The following is a 17,779-nucleotide window of genomic DNA, read 5'->3' on the forward strand; positions in this document are numbered from 1 at the left end:
TATTTTAGACGTTTTATCTCAAATGCAGGGATAGACATGAATTAATATCTACATTCCTGAAGAGGTGCGGTAACAGTGAAGCTGGAGCTTTGTGAAAGGTTGTTGTTTTAGCACAATAACACTGATATAATCAATACCATACGAACCCAGGGGTTTGTCTTAAGATGTGTCTGAATCTGATTGGACCGTGGGCCTACTGCAGGCCTAATCTGTTTGAGTTTCAGACAGATTCCATCCACTTCAAATCAAGAAGCAGTTGCCGAAAATTCTATTGAGGTGTTCCACTTTAAGATGCCCTCCCCGGACAATTTCGGTGTTGCCCAATCAACCCCTTTCTTAGTCACCTGATTCATATAGGCTACACTGCCATTTTACACATGAAGTTTGACTGAAAAAAAGAATAATCGGCGACCTAATAATAATAAAAAAATTGTGAGAGATTAAATGCATTCAGATTAAACCTTATGGAGCAAGACATTTAATGGATATGGGAAAACAAGAAGAGTCATTCATACAAGACCTCGACACGAACACAGGGAAGATTGACAGAAAAGACAATAATGCTTTTTTGTAACGTCTTCAAAATCAGTCTAGCCGCAATCATATAGGCTAATCAGAACGAACGACGCGTGATCACCAACCGAGGATTGGTAGGCTAACTAATCAATGATTGCTGCTGTGCTGATGCTCAATTGTATTCATGTAGGCTACTGTAGCGGCTGTTCACTCTAACCGGCAATACCCTTGGAAGGCTATTACAGGAATTCATTGTACCATTGCGACCTCCGAAAGAATCATTCTGGGCTAATTTTGGTGCGACCCGTTTATTAGGTTTTTGGATTTGTAGCCTATGTGTGGGATATTGGTTTGCTATTAATATTGATGGTTTACTGAATGTAGCCGTCTATTTTATTTGGCCGCCGTATGAATTCTCCCATCGGATTCGCGTCAGTGTACGTTTTTGTTTTCAGACGGGCAATTTGTTTAGAGGGCACGCTCCCTATCATCACTAAAGACATTTTGATTTCTGATTTCCCGATTGCTGGTTTTGGAATATGTCTGGACAGTCTATTACGGATCGGATCGCTGCGGCTCAGCACAGCATGACAGGATCCGCTATAAGCAAAGCCGTCTGCAAGGCCACGACGCATGAAGTCAGCGGACCCAAGAAGAAACACCTTGACTGTAGGTTAAGTAGACCACCACCAGAGCCCCGCTGTTGCTAGTCAATTATTAGCAACCAAAGCATTGTTAACATTGATTATTCAAGACGACCTGTAGGCCGATATTTGTCATTAGCTCCTTCATGTTAGATTTGCCATTGGTCATTGTTTTTCGACATTATTCTACCTGGTTATGAAAAATTGCGCATCAATGGCTTTCACAGCTAATGTTGTCAGTCATTATAGTGTTTTTCTACAGTAGGATAGGCTACTGTAGGCTACTCTTCTGTATCTTAAGTAAAATGAGATAATAAACCAAAGCTAAACACTGTCATGTGATCATAAACAGCATACCCTACACTAGCTTGTTACACGTTATTTATTATATAAAATAACAAAAATACCAATTCAGTCAGTTCTCTGTTTAGGCTGATGGCAATATAACATGTTATTATATCTTATGCTTTAAGAGGCAAAATTGTTCTGTTTCAAGAGGCAAAATTGTAAATCGTGTCTAATTTCATTCTTATATCTAACAAAGCTAGTATTCAAATGTTATTGTCTTAAAGGTAGGCTATGTATGAAGCCTTTAATATTTGTCAGCTCTAGTTTCTGGTCAGCTGGGTACCCACAGGTCATTCAGTTTTGTATTTGCAGCAGTCACCAACCTTGATCTCAACCTTTTGTATGTGGAATTGTGGAACTGAAGTAATTATTAGAAAAAAGTATTTTCTCCATGTTTAACTACTGATAATTAGGTTAGGTCTCATTCTATCCAAATAATTACTTCACACAATCAATATGGTGTCCAGTCAGTCAATCAATTAATCTCCATCGGTCCTGACTGGACTGATGGCAACAAATGCCTTAGACCCAGAGGGATATTGGTTCAATGGAACAATTTCTTGTCTGAACAGAAACACTATAGGCATCTATAGGTCTCAGCATGTGTCGCCAGTTTGGTTCGATTTTTGGAAAGGAATGTTTAATTGTAGAATTTTTTTACCCAACCTTTATCCACAGTAGGCTAATCCAATTGTGAACATTTGAGTTATGTTGAGTGGAATTACATAAGCTAAAATCTTGTAGTCATAAGAAATGCCATTTCTCTAAGTGGCATTCGAGAAGACTTCAAATGAAGAGTATGTAATTCCCCTGATTTATCCTAACACCTCACAGTTCAAATTTCACTCTCTGAGGAAAATGGGGAAATCCTATGCATTTTGGACATGCCCATTAAATTCTCCTGTAAGGTTTAGCATACGCTTAAACTCCTGGGGGGAAAATCCCTCATCTCATCCAAATGTCTAGAAGGACCACACAATTATATGTGTGGGTCTTTTAATCATTGTTTTAGAAACATTTCCAGTTTGAATGTTTAATTGCAGGTTGGAGTCACTAGTTGTACGATGCACATCTTTTTGAAGGGTGGGAAGAGGTTTGTACTGACGGAGCACTGGGCCGGACTTAACCCCAAGCTGCAGCAGTACACACACCTTAAGGAAGATAACATTAGTATTTCATTTGAAACTGTCATCATTCGGTGTTGTTGGCAGACCTGATCCATTGCACCAATGAGCTGAATGTGAGTGTCCCTCATCTGGCGGACACATTGTTTGAGAGGACGGCCAACAACAGCTGGGTGGTGGTGTTCAAGGCCCTCATCACCACCCACCACCTCATGATGTATGGCAACGAGGTGAGTTACTCGCTTAAGGCTCAGCTGGTTGAGTGTTTTCCCGTGCAACACCAGGAGAGTGGGTTCAATACCTGGACATTTCTGGACATAACAGCATTAATGTAGGATTCTTTGGATAAAAGTTTGCTAATTGGCTTTTATCATATAGCATATATTCACTGTTAAAGTCATACAGAATTTGTTTACTTATTTTATTTATCCTTATTTTTCCTTCTTTTGATTGTTCTCCATCTCTCTCTCTCTCTCTCTCTCTCTCTCTCTCTCTCTCTCTCTCTCTCTCTCATTTCTCTTTGCCAGCGATTAATCCAGTATCTAGCGTCCAGAAACACACTTTTTAACCTGAATAACTTCTTGGATAAAGGGGCATTACAAGGTATTGTTGGGAATGGGTCAATACAAGCCTTTTCAGTGTCATTCATTAATAACAGTATACACTACAAAAGTTCAAACTGTCCTGCTGAATGCGCTGCAGATATGTCTCTGTAAACCTCTCTAATGCTCTCTAATGCAAGCGCTCCCTTTGCCAGGTTATGACATGTCAACGTTCATTAGACGTTACAGCAGGTACCTGAATGAGAAGGCCATGTCATATAGACTGGTGGCCGTGGACTTCACCAAGATGAAGAGGGGGTAAGATGTCCTGTCGTTGCCAGAGTGGCTGATTTTGTGCATTCAGTCCCTTTTGTACATTCAGTCCCTATGCATTGTCTACCACCACCAGTACTATATCACAGAGTCAAATTCAGTAATGTAAACTTGGCAAATACATTTGAGTCTGATTTTCCGCTATAGGGAGAGAGACAGTAGATTAGGCATACAGAAGTTATGCAAATAATGGGAATAGGTCAAGGTAGATTTATTTATTTAACTTTTATTTCATATGGGTGCTGTACTAAGACTCTATTACTGATAAGCCTTGAATTACAGATTTAAACTCAAAATAAATACAAAATGTAGACAGAAAGAAAACACCTTCAGAAAACAAGCACATTCATCAGTAATAATATACATATAAGGGAGACGGTTTCAGAGGAATCCAGCTTAACTGGTTCCTCATTTTACCATCAGCCAGCAGCGTAGCCCTTGCATCCAACTGAAGTTAATCAGGGTCCCTGGATGGGAGACCAGAAGCTGCTGGAAGTGGCGTTGGAGGGTGTGATATAAATTCACCAATTAGAACTCTCTAAGGCAGAGATCGAAATATTCTTTTACACAATAAAAGTTTGCATACCCTTGGAGAATTGGTAATATATGTACCATTTGAAAAGAAAACATGAGGGAGCAGGCAAAACACTGCTTATGGGATTCACATTCAACTGTAGGTCATAACAGAATGGCACAATCATAAAACAAAACATGACAACAAAGAAACAAATGAACTAACCCCTGTTCAAAAGTCTGCATACCCTTAGTTCTTAATACTGTGTATTGCCCCCTTTAGCATCAATGACAGTGTGCAGTCTTTTGTAATAGTTGTCTGTGAGGCCCCAAATTCTTGCTGGTGGTATAGCTGCCCATTCATCTTGGCAAAGTGCCTCCAGGTCATGTAAAGTCTTTCATGCAAGACTCTCAAACGTCTTGCATGAAACGCACGTTTGAGATCTCCCCAGAGTGGCTCGATGATATTAATATGATGGCCACTCCAGAAACTTCACCTTTTTCTGCTGTAACCACTGGAGGGTCAACTTGAACTTGTGCTTAGAATCATTTCGTGCTGGAAAGTCCAACAGCATCCCATGCACAGCTTTCGTCACGGGTCAAGGTGTTGTTGGGTATATTGTAACCAGGCTTTTTGTGGCGTTGGCACAGTAAAGGTTATTCTGGTCGAACCCAGTTAGGCTTATTCTTATGAGTTTTGCTCTCCACCCCAGACTTTACCCAAAAGCAGGTTGCCCACTTGCATTTCACAAATATATTGCCCACCTGCATTTCATTAATATATCAGCTCAATAAATGTCTATAACAAGGGCCAGTAGGGGGCACTATTCTCTCTGGTCTTAATATCAAATCTCAATGTCTCAGGGTAGTGAAAGGGACATTGCCCTATGTATGGTGCCGTCTTTTGGATGGGAAATGAAACCAAAAATGACCATGGCACACATCATAAGAGTTAGGGTTAGAGTCTGACCCTCCAAGCAATATTGCTAGCTAAAAATCATTGTCAGCTACCAATTGGCTCATTCATCCCGTATACTCCTGTAACTATTCCCCAGATCTCGGTTCTCAGTGAACCTTTCCTGATAAAATAAGGGTACGTTAATGGAATGCAGCTGCTTTGGATATCTTGCCACGGGTGTGTTTTAACCGGCATCAACATGATTGACATGAAGTTGCTTGTTTCTGTCTGTTTTAACAGTTGATTTGTGCTGTTGAAGTGGTCTAACAGTCTCCTCCTTCCGACAGGGTTGATGGAGTGATGCGCACCATGAATGTTGAGAAGCTGATCAAGACTCTACCTATCATCCAGAATCAGTTGGATGCGCTGCTGGACTTTCAGGTAGGCTACTGTGATGCAGGGTTGTGGTGTCAAGCAGTCATTCACATGGCCATCAGGATGACGGTGATTGTTCTGGACACTTTTTGAACTAGCAATGTGTCGTCTCATTTTCTGTTCTCCTCCCAGGCTAACTCGAATGAACTGACCAATGGCGTCATCAACAGCGCCTTCATGCTGCTCTTTAAAGACTCCATTCGCCTCTTTGCTGCCTACAATGAAGGCGTTATCAACATGCTAGGTGGGTGAAAGCCCTTATCAGTTGAATAACTAAGATGTCACTAATGTTGGTTATTTTGTATTGAGAAAAAAGCTAGCTAAATTCTTTTTTCCCCATTTTTTTCTTTTAAATCGTATGCTGAGTTAACACGTCCTTTCTTTGCATCCTAAAGAGAAATATTTTGATATGAAGAAGAACCAATGCAAAGACGCCCTGGAGATTTATAAGACGTTTCTCAACAGAATGACCAAGCTGTCTGAGTTTCTCAAAGTCGCCGAGGTAATGTTTTCCTGTTTTCACTTGTGTTGAAGAAAAGACGGTGTCAGATCCAGCAGGAAGGTGGGGCTCTTCTCCCGGACCTCTGCTCCTCACCCTCTCTCGCTCTGTCTCTCCCTCTCTCTCCGTGTCGCCATGTGATAGAGGCTAATGCTGAGGTTATGAATGCAGACAGTTCTCCCGTTAGTGGGCCTGAGCAGCTCAGCGTGAAGGCCCCGCCATGTGCTGCCTGTCCTGATGCCTGCGTTGCATGTCTTAATGTCTTAGCAAGACTTCTTTTCCTCCCCTTTCTGTCTTTCGCAATGATGAATGTCTACTGTTATCCAAGTAGTGCTACTTGCAATTCATAAGGCCCTACTGGGAAGATAATTAGCATCGCTCTGTAGCTTTATACTTTATTGTGCATTCTTTTTTTTTTAATGAAAAGGCTCTCCTGCTGTCTTCACTGATTTGGTTATATTATTTGGAGGAAGGTTTTGGGGTGATGGGGGGGTGTGGTTCTATCCAAAAACTGGCTAACGTTGACTTTAAGGGCCCCATTCATTTACTTGTCTAACAATGTGTTTGTCATTTGTGCCCCTTCCTTGTTTTATTTTTTTGTTCAAAGTCAACATTAGTTGTGTGTTCCTTTTGGATGTTTCTCACCTTGCGGTCACATGAGTATTACAGCCCAATGAATGTACCCGCCCACCTGTTAGTGGCATTTCTGTGTGTAAACATTCATTTCAAACCAGTCCTCAGACCCTGTGTGTTTATATGTGTGTGTTGGTGTGTGTGTGTCTGTGTGTGTGTGTGTGTGTGTGTGTGTGTGTGTGTGTGTGCGCGTGCGGGTGTGTGCGCGCATGCAGACTCCCCTTTCCGTTACCTTTTTGGTTCGGTTTCTAGTCACTGCATGGAGTAATGGATCCCTTTGTTTGATTCTTCTTTCTTCCCCCTTCACACACCTGCCCCCTTTATTCTGTGATTGTTTGTTTGTTTGTTTGTTTATTATGTTTTGGTTTTTTGTTTGCCCCCCCCCCCTCCTTTTTTATGACACAGCAAGTTGGAATTGATCAGGGTGACATCCCAGATCTCACACAGGTCAGTGGTGCATTTCATCTCAATATCTCCCATGTGGCTCCATTCTGAACGCTCTCATTCCCTACTCACCCTACAGGCTTTCACCCGCCCCTTCCTCTCTCCCTGATTACTTCCAAAATGGGTTCCAAATATGTGTCCCTATGATTCTGTTTGCGCCATATTTCGTTTCCTAATTTTGGAATTTTGTGCAAATGTAGTCTACAATGGTCTTCTTTTGTCCGATTTCAGATAGAATATTCCTTTACCTGGTTTTCAGTGTTTTTAGTTGATTCACAGTTTTCAAAAGTGTTAACCCATGTAATATACTTTTTTGTTTGACAGTTTGATTTTAAAACGGCGCTAAAAAGTCAGGGACCCTAACACTCTGTCCTAACAGATAAAGGCATAGGGTTCTTTGGTCCTAAAAAAAAGGGTTTTGTAACATAATACTCAACTTCCCATGATAGCTTAAAAGATAAATCAAACTCTTGATTTGTCATACAGTTTAACTTTGTGTTGCCCCAAAATTTACATGATTATATAATTTTTCCTGAAAATATATCCCATCAATATAGCTGTGGGGAGAGCAGCGAATGTTTTTATTTATTTTTTATCCAAAAAGAGTTCTGCAAATATTACTTGAATGGTGTATATAAGCACTGCCTTCCTAAGCACTACGTTACATTGGATGTGAAGCTATAAAGACTGGTTGAAGCTTCCTTCTGTGACACTTATGGTATTTCCCTACATGAAACCAATGTTTCTGTAAATTCGTATATCATGTTTGCAGTGCTTATGAAGACCTTATGTATCCCTGTTCAACTTAATAGTAACCCATGTCTTTACTGAGCTCTAGATATGTTTCTCTTTACTTTAAATATTTAGTATATTCTAGATTTCTTGGAAGAAGGATATCAAGAATTCTCATTATTCTCTCTGTTCCCCAAAAATAAGTATATGAGAAATCTTCTTTTTGCTAGTTGATGCATGTGTTCAGATTGTATTTTGTAATGAAAAGCAAATGTCGGTTTGAAACACTGGTATCACATGTGCAAAATGAATTCCCTCGCCCTTGTGTTTTCATCCGTGTGGTTTATTAAACCACCATTTTGTAAAAGAAGCTATTCATTTGCTAAATGTGTGTACCTAATTTTTTTATCAGATGTTTGCCTTTCTGTGAGTTAACTCGTTTGGCTTCCAAGTTTAATCGAATACCAAGCTAATGAAAAGATTGCAGAAGTCTCTAATATTATACATTTTTCCCTGATCCTTTGAAAGTCAGTTATTAATAAATTGCTGTTCACGAATGATAGCATGAACAGTTCCTTCAATTATTACCTAAAATGGAATCCATTGGTTAACTCACCAACAATGGACCGTGATTTTTGTGTGTGAGTGTGTGTGTGTGTGTGTGTGTGTGTGTTTGAGTATCAATGCACATGGGCTTCGAAGCTCCTTTCTGTATGCCAACAGTTGTGATGTATTCAAAACCCCCTTAGGACTGGTCTGCTGTACAAATGACCTCCCAGGCTTGTTTTCTTGCTTGCATGAGAGAGGACTGATCTGTGCATGTCTGGCTTGGAGCCAAACCTAATTATACAAGATACGTTGTCTTATGCAAAATGCCAGCAAATGTCGAGACTATACTGAACAATAAGCTTAGGAAAATTTGTCATTTGGCAGCTCTGCGTGCGTGCGTGCGTGCGTGCGCGTGTGTGTGTGTGTGTGTGTGTGCGGGCGCACCGGTGTGCATGTCGGTGTGTAAGCGCGTCTGTGTGCTTGTCAGTGCACAAAAGTACGAACGTATGCAAATGTGGTGTCTGCGCGTATGTGTGCACGCTATGAGGTGTGTGTTTCCCAATTGTTCTACAGAGTGCTATCCATCCAGTTAAGTAATGTTGCTCCATGCCCAACCCCCACGTCCCCTCTCTTTCCCCCAGGCTCCCAGCAGCCTCCTGGAAGCGTTAGAGCAGCATTTGGCCTCTCTGGAAGGGAGGAAAATCAAGGAGCTCTCCACAGCCACCAGGTAATACACACACACAACAGACCATAATGTTTTACACTTCAAGTCCCAAAGAGTCATTCATACTGAAGCAGGCTCGTCGAATCATGCGCTGGTCCCTGAAGCTTCAATCGGACCCGCTATTCACAGGCAAGACGCCACCGGCGTCCGACCGTCCTGACCGTAACGGGGAAGCCCGCCGCGGAGCATTGGAACGGTTACGGCCCCATGGGTTGGGCCGTAGTGTTTTTCTGACCACCAGGTGTGTGTGTTTGTGGGCGATCGCTGATGAAGCGTTGTGTTGCCTCTCCAGAGCTAGCACCTTGTCTAGTGCCGTGTCGTCACTGTCCAGCACTGGAATCTCCCTCAGCCGCATGGACGAGAAGGAGGACGACAACCGGCTCAAGGTTAGGCGGGTTCACTCACCGTTACCACTGTACAGCATCTTTCTCCGACAGACCTCAATGCGTCGCTGTGTAAATGCTTACGAATGCTTTGTATGTGACTGTCAGTTGTATTTCGATGCTTGTATGTGGCGAATACAGGCGTGTTTCTGAATAGTTATATGCTCACAATCCAGGTTAATACTGTACGCTAATAAGGAAATGCGCCACCTAACACGGTTGAACTTAGGTTTCACATCTGCGCGTTTGTCCCTCAGGACGACGGGGCCAAGGTGATTGACATGCAGACGCCGACCGTCTCTCCGAGCTCCCAGTCCGTGGGTAGTGCCAACAGCAGCAGCGGGGCCACAGACCTCTTCTCCAACTCATCGGTTGTGTCCGTTTCAAATAAGTAAGCCTTCCAACGCCCCGAGAATCATTGATAAGAGAAACTGTGCATATCCTGATCTAAATGGCAGCTTATTGAATCGTTTTGAAATGTGTACTAGTTGGGTTATTAATGGATAGGACATTCAAGGCCGTGGTGAGAACAAGCGGCTACCTGAGTGGCTGTGATCCAGGCCTGGTCCTGGTCGTGGTGGCTCCTCTCTGCCCTGTGGTGTGGAGGGGACGACCTGGTCTTTCATTTCTGTCTCTGGTGTCTTCTCCTTCTCCACCTGTAGCGTGCCGAATCTCACCAGCGACCTGTTCAACCTCCAGCCCACCTTCAACCCACACATCCACACTGTGCAATCAAACAACAACGCTTGGGGAGGTTAGTGACACACAGACACTCACGTTTGTTTTACTACTTGTGAGGACATTTTTGGGGATCAAGAAAAAATATGCTTTCTATCTCGTAACCCTAACGTCAACCTGCAAAACCCCCATATCTAAACCTAACACTAAAATGAACCCTTATGCCTAAATGTAATCCTAACCTTATACCCATTAGAACCCCCGAGCAGAGAGGAAAAAAGATATATAAAAGTGAGGACCTGCAAAATGTCCTCACAAGTCAATGATTCATCGTTGGGTTACTATACTTTTGAGGACATTTGTTGGCATTTACTCACAAGCGTAGTAAAACTGTTGCACACACAACCCTGTATCGGCACAATCACCCACAAAGCACACACACCCCCATTCACACAAACACACACACCCCCATACACACACAAACACACACACCCCCATACACACACAAACACACACACCCCCATACACACACAAACACACACTCCCCCATACACACACAAACACACACTCCCCCATACACACACAAACACACACCCCCATACACACAAACACACACACCCCCATACACACAAACACACACACCCTCATTCACACACAAACACACACTCCCCCATACACACAAACACACACACCCCCATACACACAAACACACACACCCCCATTCACACACAAACACACAATCCCCCATACACACAAACACACACACCCCCATTCACACACAAACACACAATCCCCCATACACACCTTCACACACATTTACACACACCCCCATACAGACATTCAACCACAAACAAACACACACACACCCCCATACACACAAACACACATAAGCACACAAATAAACAGTGATAGTTGTTAGGTAGGTAATGTAAAGCATTGCATAGCAGAAGAACGTTTGGCTTAACTACATTCAAACTTTCTTGGTTCTCAAATGACCAAAATGTAAAATGTTCAAAATGTCTGTTATTAAAATTAATAACAAAATGTTTGTCACGGATTAATCAGCAATTGAGACCGTAAAACTGTCATTTTTTTGTCCTATCCAACATCTTTGGGACTCACCTGTCTAAACCAAGAGAAGGTTTAAAATGGAGATAACCGCATAGACATTTCTGGATTACAACCAAAAATTGCATAGTTTTTATAACAGAGCTTTTTATAAAAAAATAAACAAACCACCTCCAACTGTAAACACAGGCATTTCGAAAATTCCTATTTGGTTGAATGGAGGACCAAGATATTATCATTACTAACAGGCTAGTTGAACATTCTCTTACTCAGCATTACATCAGTAATGTGGCCTGGGGTCACTGGACATAATTTTATTGTCTGATTAATCCATGCACATCCACATGTAAATATGATAGGATCTGATGTCAACCCAGCCTGTTAGAAGAAGTGAGAGATTCAGATTTTCTCCTAATGCTGTGTCCCCTTCTCCTTTCTCCTGTGATTTCCTGTCGCTCCTGGGTGAACTCTATCTGACCGGTGAGTCAACACAGCCCTTATCTACTCACCAGCCTATGTGACTTAAGTAGTCCTACCAAATGTCTGGTGCTTGAGCTGTTGACCTGAGGTCTAACTCTGTCCCTGGTAACATGCAGTCTGACTCCCCTGTTTCTGACCTGGGCCTCTCTCCCTGGTTGCCCTGGGACTGACTGTGACTCTCTCCCTGGTTGCCCTGGGACTGACTGTGACTCTCTCCCTGGTTGCCCTGGGACTGACTGTGACTCTCTCCCTGGTTGCCCTGGGACTGACTGTGACTCTCTCCCTGGTTGCCCTGGGACTGACTGTGACTCTCTCCCTGGTTGCCCTGGGACTGACTGTGACTCTCTCCCTGGTTGCCCTGGGACTGACTGTGACTCTCTCCCTGGTTGCCCTGGGACTGACTGTGACTCTCTCCCTGGTTGCCCTGGGACTGACTGTGACTCTCTCCCTGGTTGCCCTGGGACTCACTGTGACTCTCTCCCTGGTTGCCCTGGGACTCACTGTGACTCTCTCCCTGGTTGCCCTGGGACTCACTGTGACTCTCTCCCTGGTTGCCCTGGGACTCACTGTGACTCTCTCCCTGGTTGCCCTGGGACTCACTGTGACTCTCTCCCTGGTTGCCCTGGGACTCACTGTGACTCTCTCCCTGGTTGCCCTGGGACTGACTGTGACTCTCTCCCTGGTTGCCCTGGGACTGACTGTGACTCTCTCCCTGGTTGCCCTGGGACTGACTGTGACTCTCTCTCTGGGTGCCCTGGGACTGACTGTGACTCTCTGTCTGGTGTATCTGGGACTGACTGTGACTCTCTCCCTGGTTGCCCTGGGACTGACTGTGACTCTCTCCCTGGTTGCCCTGGGACTGACTGTGACTCTCTCCCTGGTTGCCCTGGGACTGACTGTGACTCTCTCCCTGGTTGCCCTGGGACTGACTGTGACTCTCCCTGGTTGAATGACACAGGACTGACTCTCTCCCTGTGTGGTCAGGTGTGGGGCTCCCAGGGGACCTGCTGAAGCCAGCTCAGCCCACACATATCCACAGCCCTGGGGTACCTCTGCACACTGGGGGAAAGATGATGCCCTCTGACCTCGACTCCTCCTTAGCCAACCTGGTTGGCAGTGAGTCTTTCTTTATTTTTCCTCCAATCCTTCACAGCTTTGAATATCGTTTTATCTTTCAGTATTCATAAAACACCTAGCAGTTATCCCAACAGGTCACACACCCTAATGCCTCTTTCGTTCCAGACTTGCAGTTCGGAGGAACACCAGCCAAAAAGTGAGTGTACGCTTTTCAAAATGGAACAGCGCGCCAACCACAACACACACACAAAATACCTCTTTAGCTGTTCACCAGCAAGCGTTATTACTCCCGAACCAATTTCCCATCCTCCCTGCGTTTTGTCCCTCAGACCAGAGCTCCAGTGGACCCAGCTAGTGGAGAAGAAGCCCACAGGGGGAACTCACTGGCAGTCCAAAACCATGTGCACCCCCCCTAACTGGAACCACCATGCATCCATGGCCCCCCAGCCTATGCCTATACCACAGATGGTAAGACAGTGCTTCTCACTACACTGACAGGCCAGTGGTGAAGATGGGGGCGGCGATATTAAACGTACTCCGTTGGTCAAGGAATCCAGCGGTACACACTGAAAATGATTTGATTCTGCTACATATCACATCTTTGGAACTGGGGAATGGCTAACTGGGGAATGGCTAACTGGGGAATGGCTAACTGGGGAATGGCTAACTGGGGAATGGTTATAGCGACTGTTCTGTATCACCGTCGGGGCTCGTTTTGCCCTCTGTCTGTTGGTATACGAATGCACTCTAATTATCCGTCTGCCCTCTGGTCATTTCATTTTTTCATCCATCTCCTCGTTTCATTTTCCACTCAATTATCCGCTACCACGCCATCCAATCCTATCTGCATTTCCTCTCTCACTTTCTCCTCCTTCCTTCATTCCTAATGCTGCAGAATGGAGTGATATATACAGGCTATGTAAGTACATTCATATCTGGAGTGATATATACTGGCAATGTTAGTACATTCATATCTGGAGTGATATATACTGGCTATGTTAGTACATTCATATCTGGAGTGATATATACTGGCTATGTAAGTACATTCATATCTGGAGTGATATATACTGGCTATGTTAGGACATTCATATCTGGAGTGATATATACTGGCTATGTTAGTACATTCATATCTGGAGTGATATATACTGGCTATGTTAGTACATTCATATCTGGAGTGATATATACTGGCTATGTAAGTACATTCATATCTGTGGGGGGAGTCATAGCATTTTTGTAAAAGTGCATTTGTCAGTTTTCTCCTATCCGTTCACTCCTCCATTTCCCTGTTTCTCTCCCTAGGCTCCAGCTCCGGTGGCTTTTCCTATGACGACACCTCAAGTGCCTGTTTATGGAATGGTAAGGATGCCAACCCGGTTGTACATGGAGGGCGGGGTCAGACGGGTTCTGGCGGGGTCAGACTGGTTCTGGCGGGGTCAGACTGGTTCTGGCGGGGTCAGACTGGTTCTGGCGGGGTCAGACGGGTTCTGGCGGGGTCAGACGGGTTCTGGCGGTTGGAATCTGCTCATCAAGACCATTGAACCCCCAGGTGACATTAACCAACACTCTTTTTTTTCTCTTCCTCCATCTCTTTGTCTCTCTTTTTTCACTCTTTCTCATCTCTCTCCTCTCTCCGTCCACCCCCCACGTCTTTCTGCCATAGATGCCTCCTCATCAGATGGGGCATATGGGTGGAGTCCCTATGATGGCACCACAGCCTGTGATGTACAACCAGCCTGTCCTTCGGCACACAAATCCATTTACCCCCATGCCAGGAGCCCAGGTAATCCCCACTGTCCTTTGCTGTCGTTTCCCACTGTCCACGTCTTACTGTCTTTAGCCACTGTCCTTTTTCACTGTCCTTTCTCCCTGTCATTCCTCTTTCAGTCCTCACTGTCCTTCACTGTCGTTACTCATTCCTCAATGTCCCTCCACACTGTCCTTCCTCACACTGTCCTTCCTCACTGTCCCTCCACACTGTCCTTCCTCACTCTCTCCACACTGTCCCTCCACACTGTCTTTCCTAACTCCCTCCACACTGTCCCTCCACACTGTCATATCTCACTGTCTGCTCCTTACTACTCAATCTACTGACCAATCACTTCTTATTAATTATCATTCAAGCCTTCTGTATCTTTATAATGCTTTGCAATATGTGTTTAATATTGACTGTCAGTTTCCTGTTTGTTCTATAATTATTTAAAGTAACTTTCCACTGCTAATCTTAATGTTTGCCTCAATAATGTTATTGACTCCTCCTAAATTGGTTTTAGTGGCTAGAATACTCATCAAAACCTCACTGCTCGATACGTTGTGCGTAAGAATAGCTTTTAGCCGTGGTATATTCGCAGTAAACTACACCCCCTCGGGCCTATGGGCTTAAATAGAAATTTGGATACAGTGGATGGTTACTTTAAGTCTTTGATACTTTAACACAGATTTTCTGATGTTACTTTACACCTTTGGCTTTCACTGATATTTTCAGAGGCTGGGATTGACAATCCAAAGCCTGTAATACTAGACAGATATTATTAAACCGTAACAGGCTTATTTTCCTATGCAGATGCACTTCATGTAGGACGGGGAGTATCTCACCATGACAGCAAAGCAGAGAGACAAAACGAGAACCAAATACAACGCAAGATGGAAGAGATGGAGGAGCAGAAGATGGCGGTCGAGACAGACTGGAGATGTGGTAGTGCTCTTACAGTGGCCTCTCTGTGGAATCGAACCTCTGTTACATTCTGTATCATGGCTGATATATAAAAAAAAAAGTCCCATCCAAGTCCCTTTGACATTCTGTATGATTTGCTAATTCGAATGGGTGTTGTCCTGTCTGTCCAACCCACGCTACGGCTGCGGCTGCGGCTGAATCCCAGTTTCGTAGCGTGGGACCTTTGTTGTGAATTTCAGAAAAACTGCCACCAACCCCCATTCACCTGTGTCAACGGACATCTCTTTTTTCTGATAGTTTGCACGCACTTTAATCAATGTGAACTTTGCCAAGGGGTGTACATACGCATCATCCAATTAGCTCCTCATGCGAAACCACCACAGTCCTGCTAAGTCCCTCCCCTCCGATGTTGATGTCAGAGTTGCACCTGCCACCGTTGTGACGCGGATAAGTGTCAGTTTTCGTGCGTTTCAGTCAATGTACGCCAGCATTTTGGAGGCGACGGCGTATTCGTTCCATTTTGTTGTGGCGGCGAATTCTGCGAGCAGTTCTTGTGAGATGCTGGATAAATGACTTGGAGACACATGTTTTGTGTATGTGTGTGCATGTACAATACTGCGTGTTAGTTTGCACTCGGAGATCTAAATGTACAAAAGCTATTGTGTAATGTTTTCATGGGTTCCTGTGAAAGCGATGGCCCGCGTGGCAACGGCTGGCCACTGTGCTCCTTTTAAATGGAGCCCTACCTGCCTCCATAGACCCACATTCATACTGTATCCTCTTGTAAAGGAGATGAAGAAGGCCCACTGATCAATTCGTACAGGACCGTCAGAACACATTTCGCCGCTCCGGCGCCGTCCATTGTTCGCTCTTTGCTATTCGTAGGTTGTTTTAAATGTGGTCCACGTTTCTTTAGCTACTGCAGCGGTGCATGGAAGCTCATGCCTCACATTGGATTCTGCGCTTTGACACAGGTTTGTTTGGTTTTAGACGTGCCGTTCTCGTTGTGATCCCTACCAGTGTTGCATTGTCAGTGAGTAAATGTCGGGAGAGCGCACCCTTTGTTCCTCTTTCTCTTGCTGCCTGTATTGCTCTGAGTTGACGCCCAATGAGTTGTCGCATGCGTCCTTGTCGTGACCCCGAGTGGCGGTTATTTATAGTGTAGCTCCTCGCCGACCACGGGAGAATGTGGCCGAGGGGCTGTTACGGAGAGTCTGCTTCGCGGGATGGTGAAATGAACACCGGCTCCAACAACTAACCCACACTCCCTCGACTCTCCATCTTATATCTGATGTGTGGCGAGGGTTCTGGCTCAAATGTGCCACCCGTTTGGCCGATGGATGTGCTGAGTTTCCCCTTTACAATGTAAAGTGCTTTGAGTACCTCCGGTAGTAGAAAGTCGTTAAATATAAATCCAATTCATTGTTGTTGATATTATTGTTATTATTTTCGTACTTTCGCTAACTCCAGCCCCAGAAAGAGCATAGCTCGCTGTCCTGGACCTGATGGCAGATGGGGGGGGGGGGGGGGGGGTGTGGGGTTGGGGGGCTCAAGAAATCCGTAAATGTGATTAAAGGTCATGTCTGTCCGATGTTCTACGGTTGACAGGCAGACAGTTTATAGCACAAACCCCAGAGGGGTGAGCGTTCTACTGCACAAAACTAAAACCATTGCTGGGATGTACAGTCGAAAGGGGCCGGGGAAAACCCTGTTTTCTATTGATTGTGTTTCTATATGTTCACGCCTTCCCCGTGAGATTAACAGGGTAGTGTTCCTCGACGAGGACGTCCCAGCTCCTGGGTCCTCCGAGGTCACTGAGGTCACTGAGGTCATCCAGGTCATCCGGTATTGTGTATTTAGCAATGAGTTGTCAAGTGTCGTAAAAGTGTCTCATCCACGTCTGTCCGGGCGATCGCTCGCACCTCTCATTACGCTGGTCATCGGCGCTGTCGGACTACCGCATTCCGTTGACCTTTGACCCACCCCACTTTTGGTAGGTGTTCCTTAGAAACGTTGTACTTCTGTCTCAATGTCCTCTGTGTCAGTTGAATGCTTCATGCAAGCTCATGCAGTCTTCTAGACCAGCCGTGTGACTGTTCCGCCGTCGTTTGTATATAACCTTGTGTGTTTTTTGACGTGTCCTCTGTAGGCGATAGGCCGCGCGGGAAGACACGGGCTGTTACCGCTTCGTCCGTGGTGGGTTGACTGTGTTCGGAGGTGTCACGGGGTCTCTGTCTGTAATGTCTGTGTACATCTTGTGTGACGGATTGGGGTTGGGTTCAACGGTATCGTAACTGGTCTACCAAGAGTGTCTTCATTGTGGTAGGGGACACTGTCCTCTCCGTACAGGAACATTTTGCACCAAAGTCATCAAGCGCAGCTTCTCTCAAAGTCACATTGCTGATATCCAATTTGGAGGAATTTGATTTCGGAAAAACAAGTCTTTTTTGCATGATTAGTGTTGTCTTTTTCTTGACCTGTGTGCCCG

At 44.6% G+C, this 17,779-nt stretch overlaps 1 protein-coding gene across 4 annotated transcripts; it reads left to right on the plus strand.

Moving 5' to 3' along the window:
- The first annotated feature begins 318 nt into the window (after positions 1–318).
- On the plus strand, positions 319–16,805 carry LOC105024662 (phosphatidylinositol-binding clathrin assembly protein). 4 transcript variants are annotated; one of them, XM_010894738.5, is made up of 19 exons: positions 319–1,185; positions 2,720–2,862; positions 3,160–3,235; positions 3,390–3,492; positions 5,266–5,359; positions 5,486–5,597; positions 5,749–5,855; positions 6,891–6,932; positions 8,852–8,937; positions 9,227–9,320; positions 9,575–9,708; positions 9,980–10,071; positions 12,543–12,659; positions 12,786–12,816; positions 12,950–13,088; positions 13,516–13,539; positions 13,920–13,976; positions 14,281–14,400; positions 15,163–16,805. In XM_010894738.5, exons 1-19 carry the CDS (start codon positions 1,056–1,058, stop codon positions 15,193–15,195), a joined length of 1,734 nt encoding a protein of 577 aa, XP_010893040.1. In that variant the 5' UTR covers positions 319–1,055; the 3' UTR covers positions 15,196–16,805. The 4 variants fall into 4 exon arrangements, with proteins under 4 accessions (XP_010893040.1, XP_010893043.1, XP_010893041.1 ...); XM_010894739.4 differs by having other exon boundaries at positions 1,056–1,185; positions 15,181–16,805; XM_010894741.4 differs by lacking the exon at positions 6,891–6,932.
- The last annotated feature ends 974 nt before the right edge of the window (positions 16,806–17,779 follow it).

Source organism: Esox lucius, chromosome 7 (genome assembly GCF_011004845.1).
Source record: "Esox lucius isolate fEsoLuc1 chromosome 7, fEsoLuc1.pri, whole genome shotgun sequence".
NCBI classification, from domain to species: domain Eukaryota; kingdom Metazoa; phylum Chordata; class Actinopteri; order Esociformes; family Esocidae; genus Esox; species Esox lucius.

Bases quoted from the DNA above. Each gene is read 5' to 3' on its own strand.
- LOC105024662 (XM_010894738.5), top strand. From the start codon at position 1,056: ATGTCTGGACAGTCTATTACGGATCGGATCGCTGCGGCTCAGCACAGC. The intron at 9,321-9,574 runs GTTAGGCGGGTT...TTTGTCCCTCAG, and splicing joins AGGACGACAACCGGCTCAAG to GACGACGGGGCCAAGGTGAT. The intron at 13,089-13,515 runs GTAAGACAGTGC...CTAATGCTGCAG, and splicing joins CTATGCCTATACCACAGATG to AATGGAGTGATATATACAGG.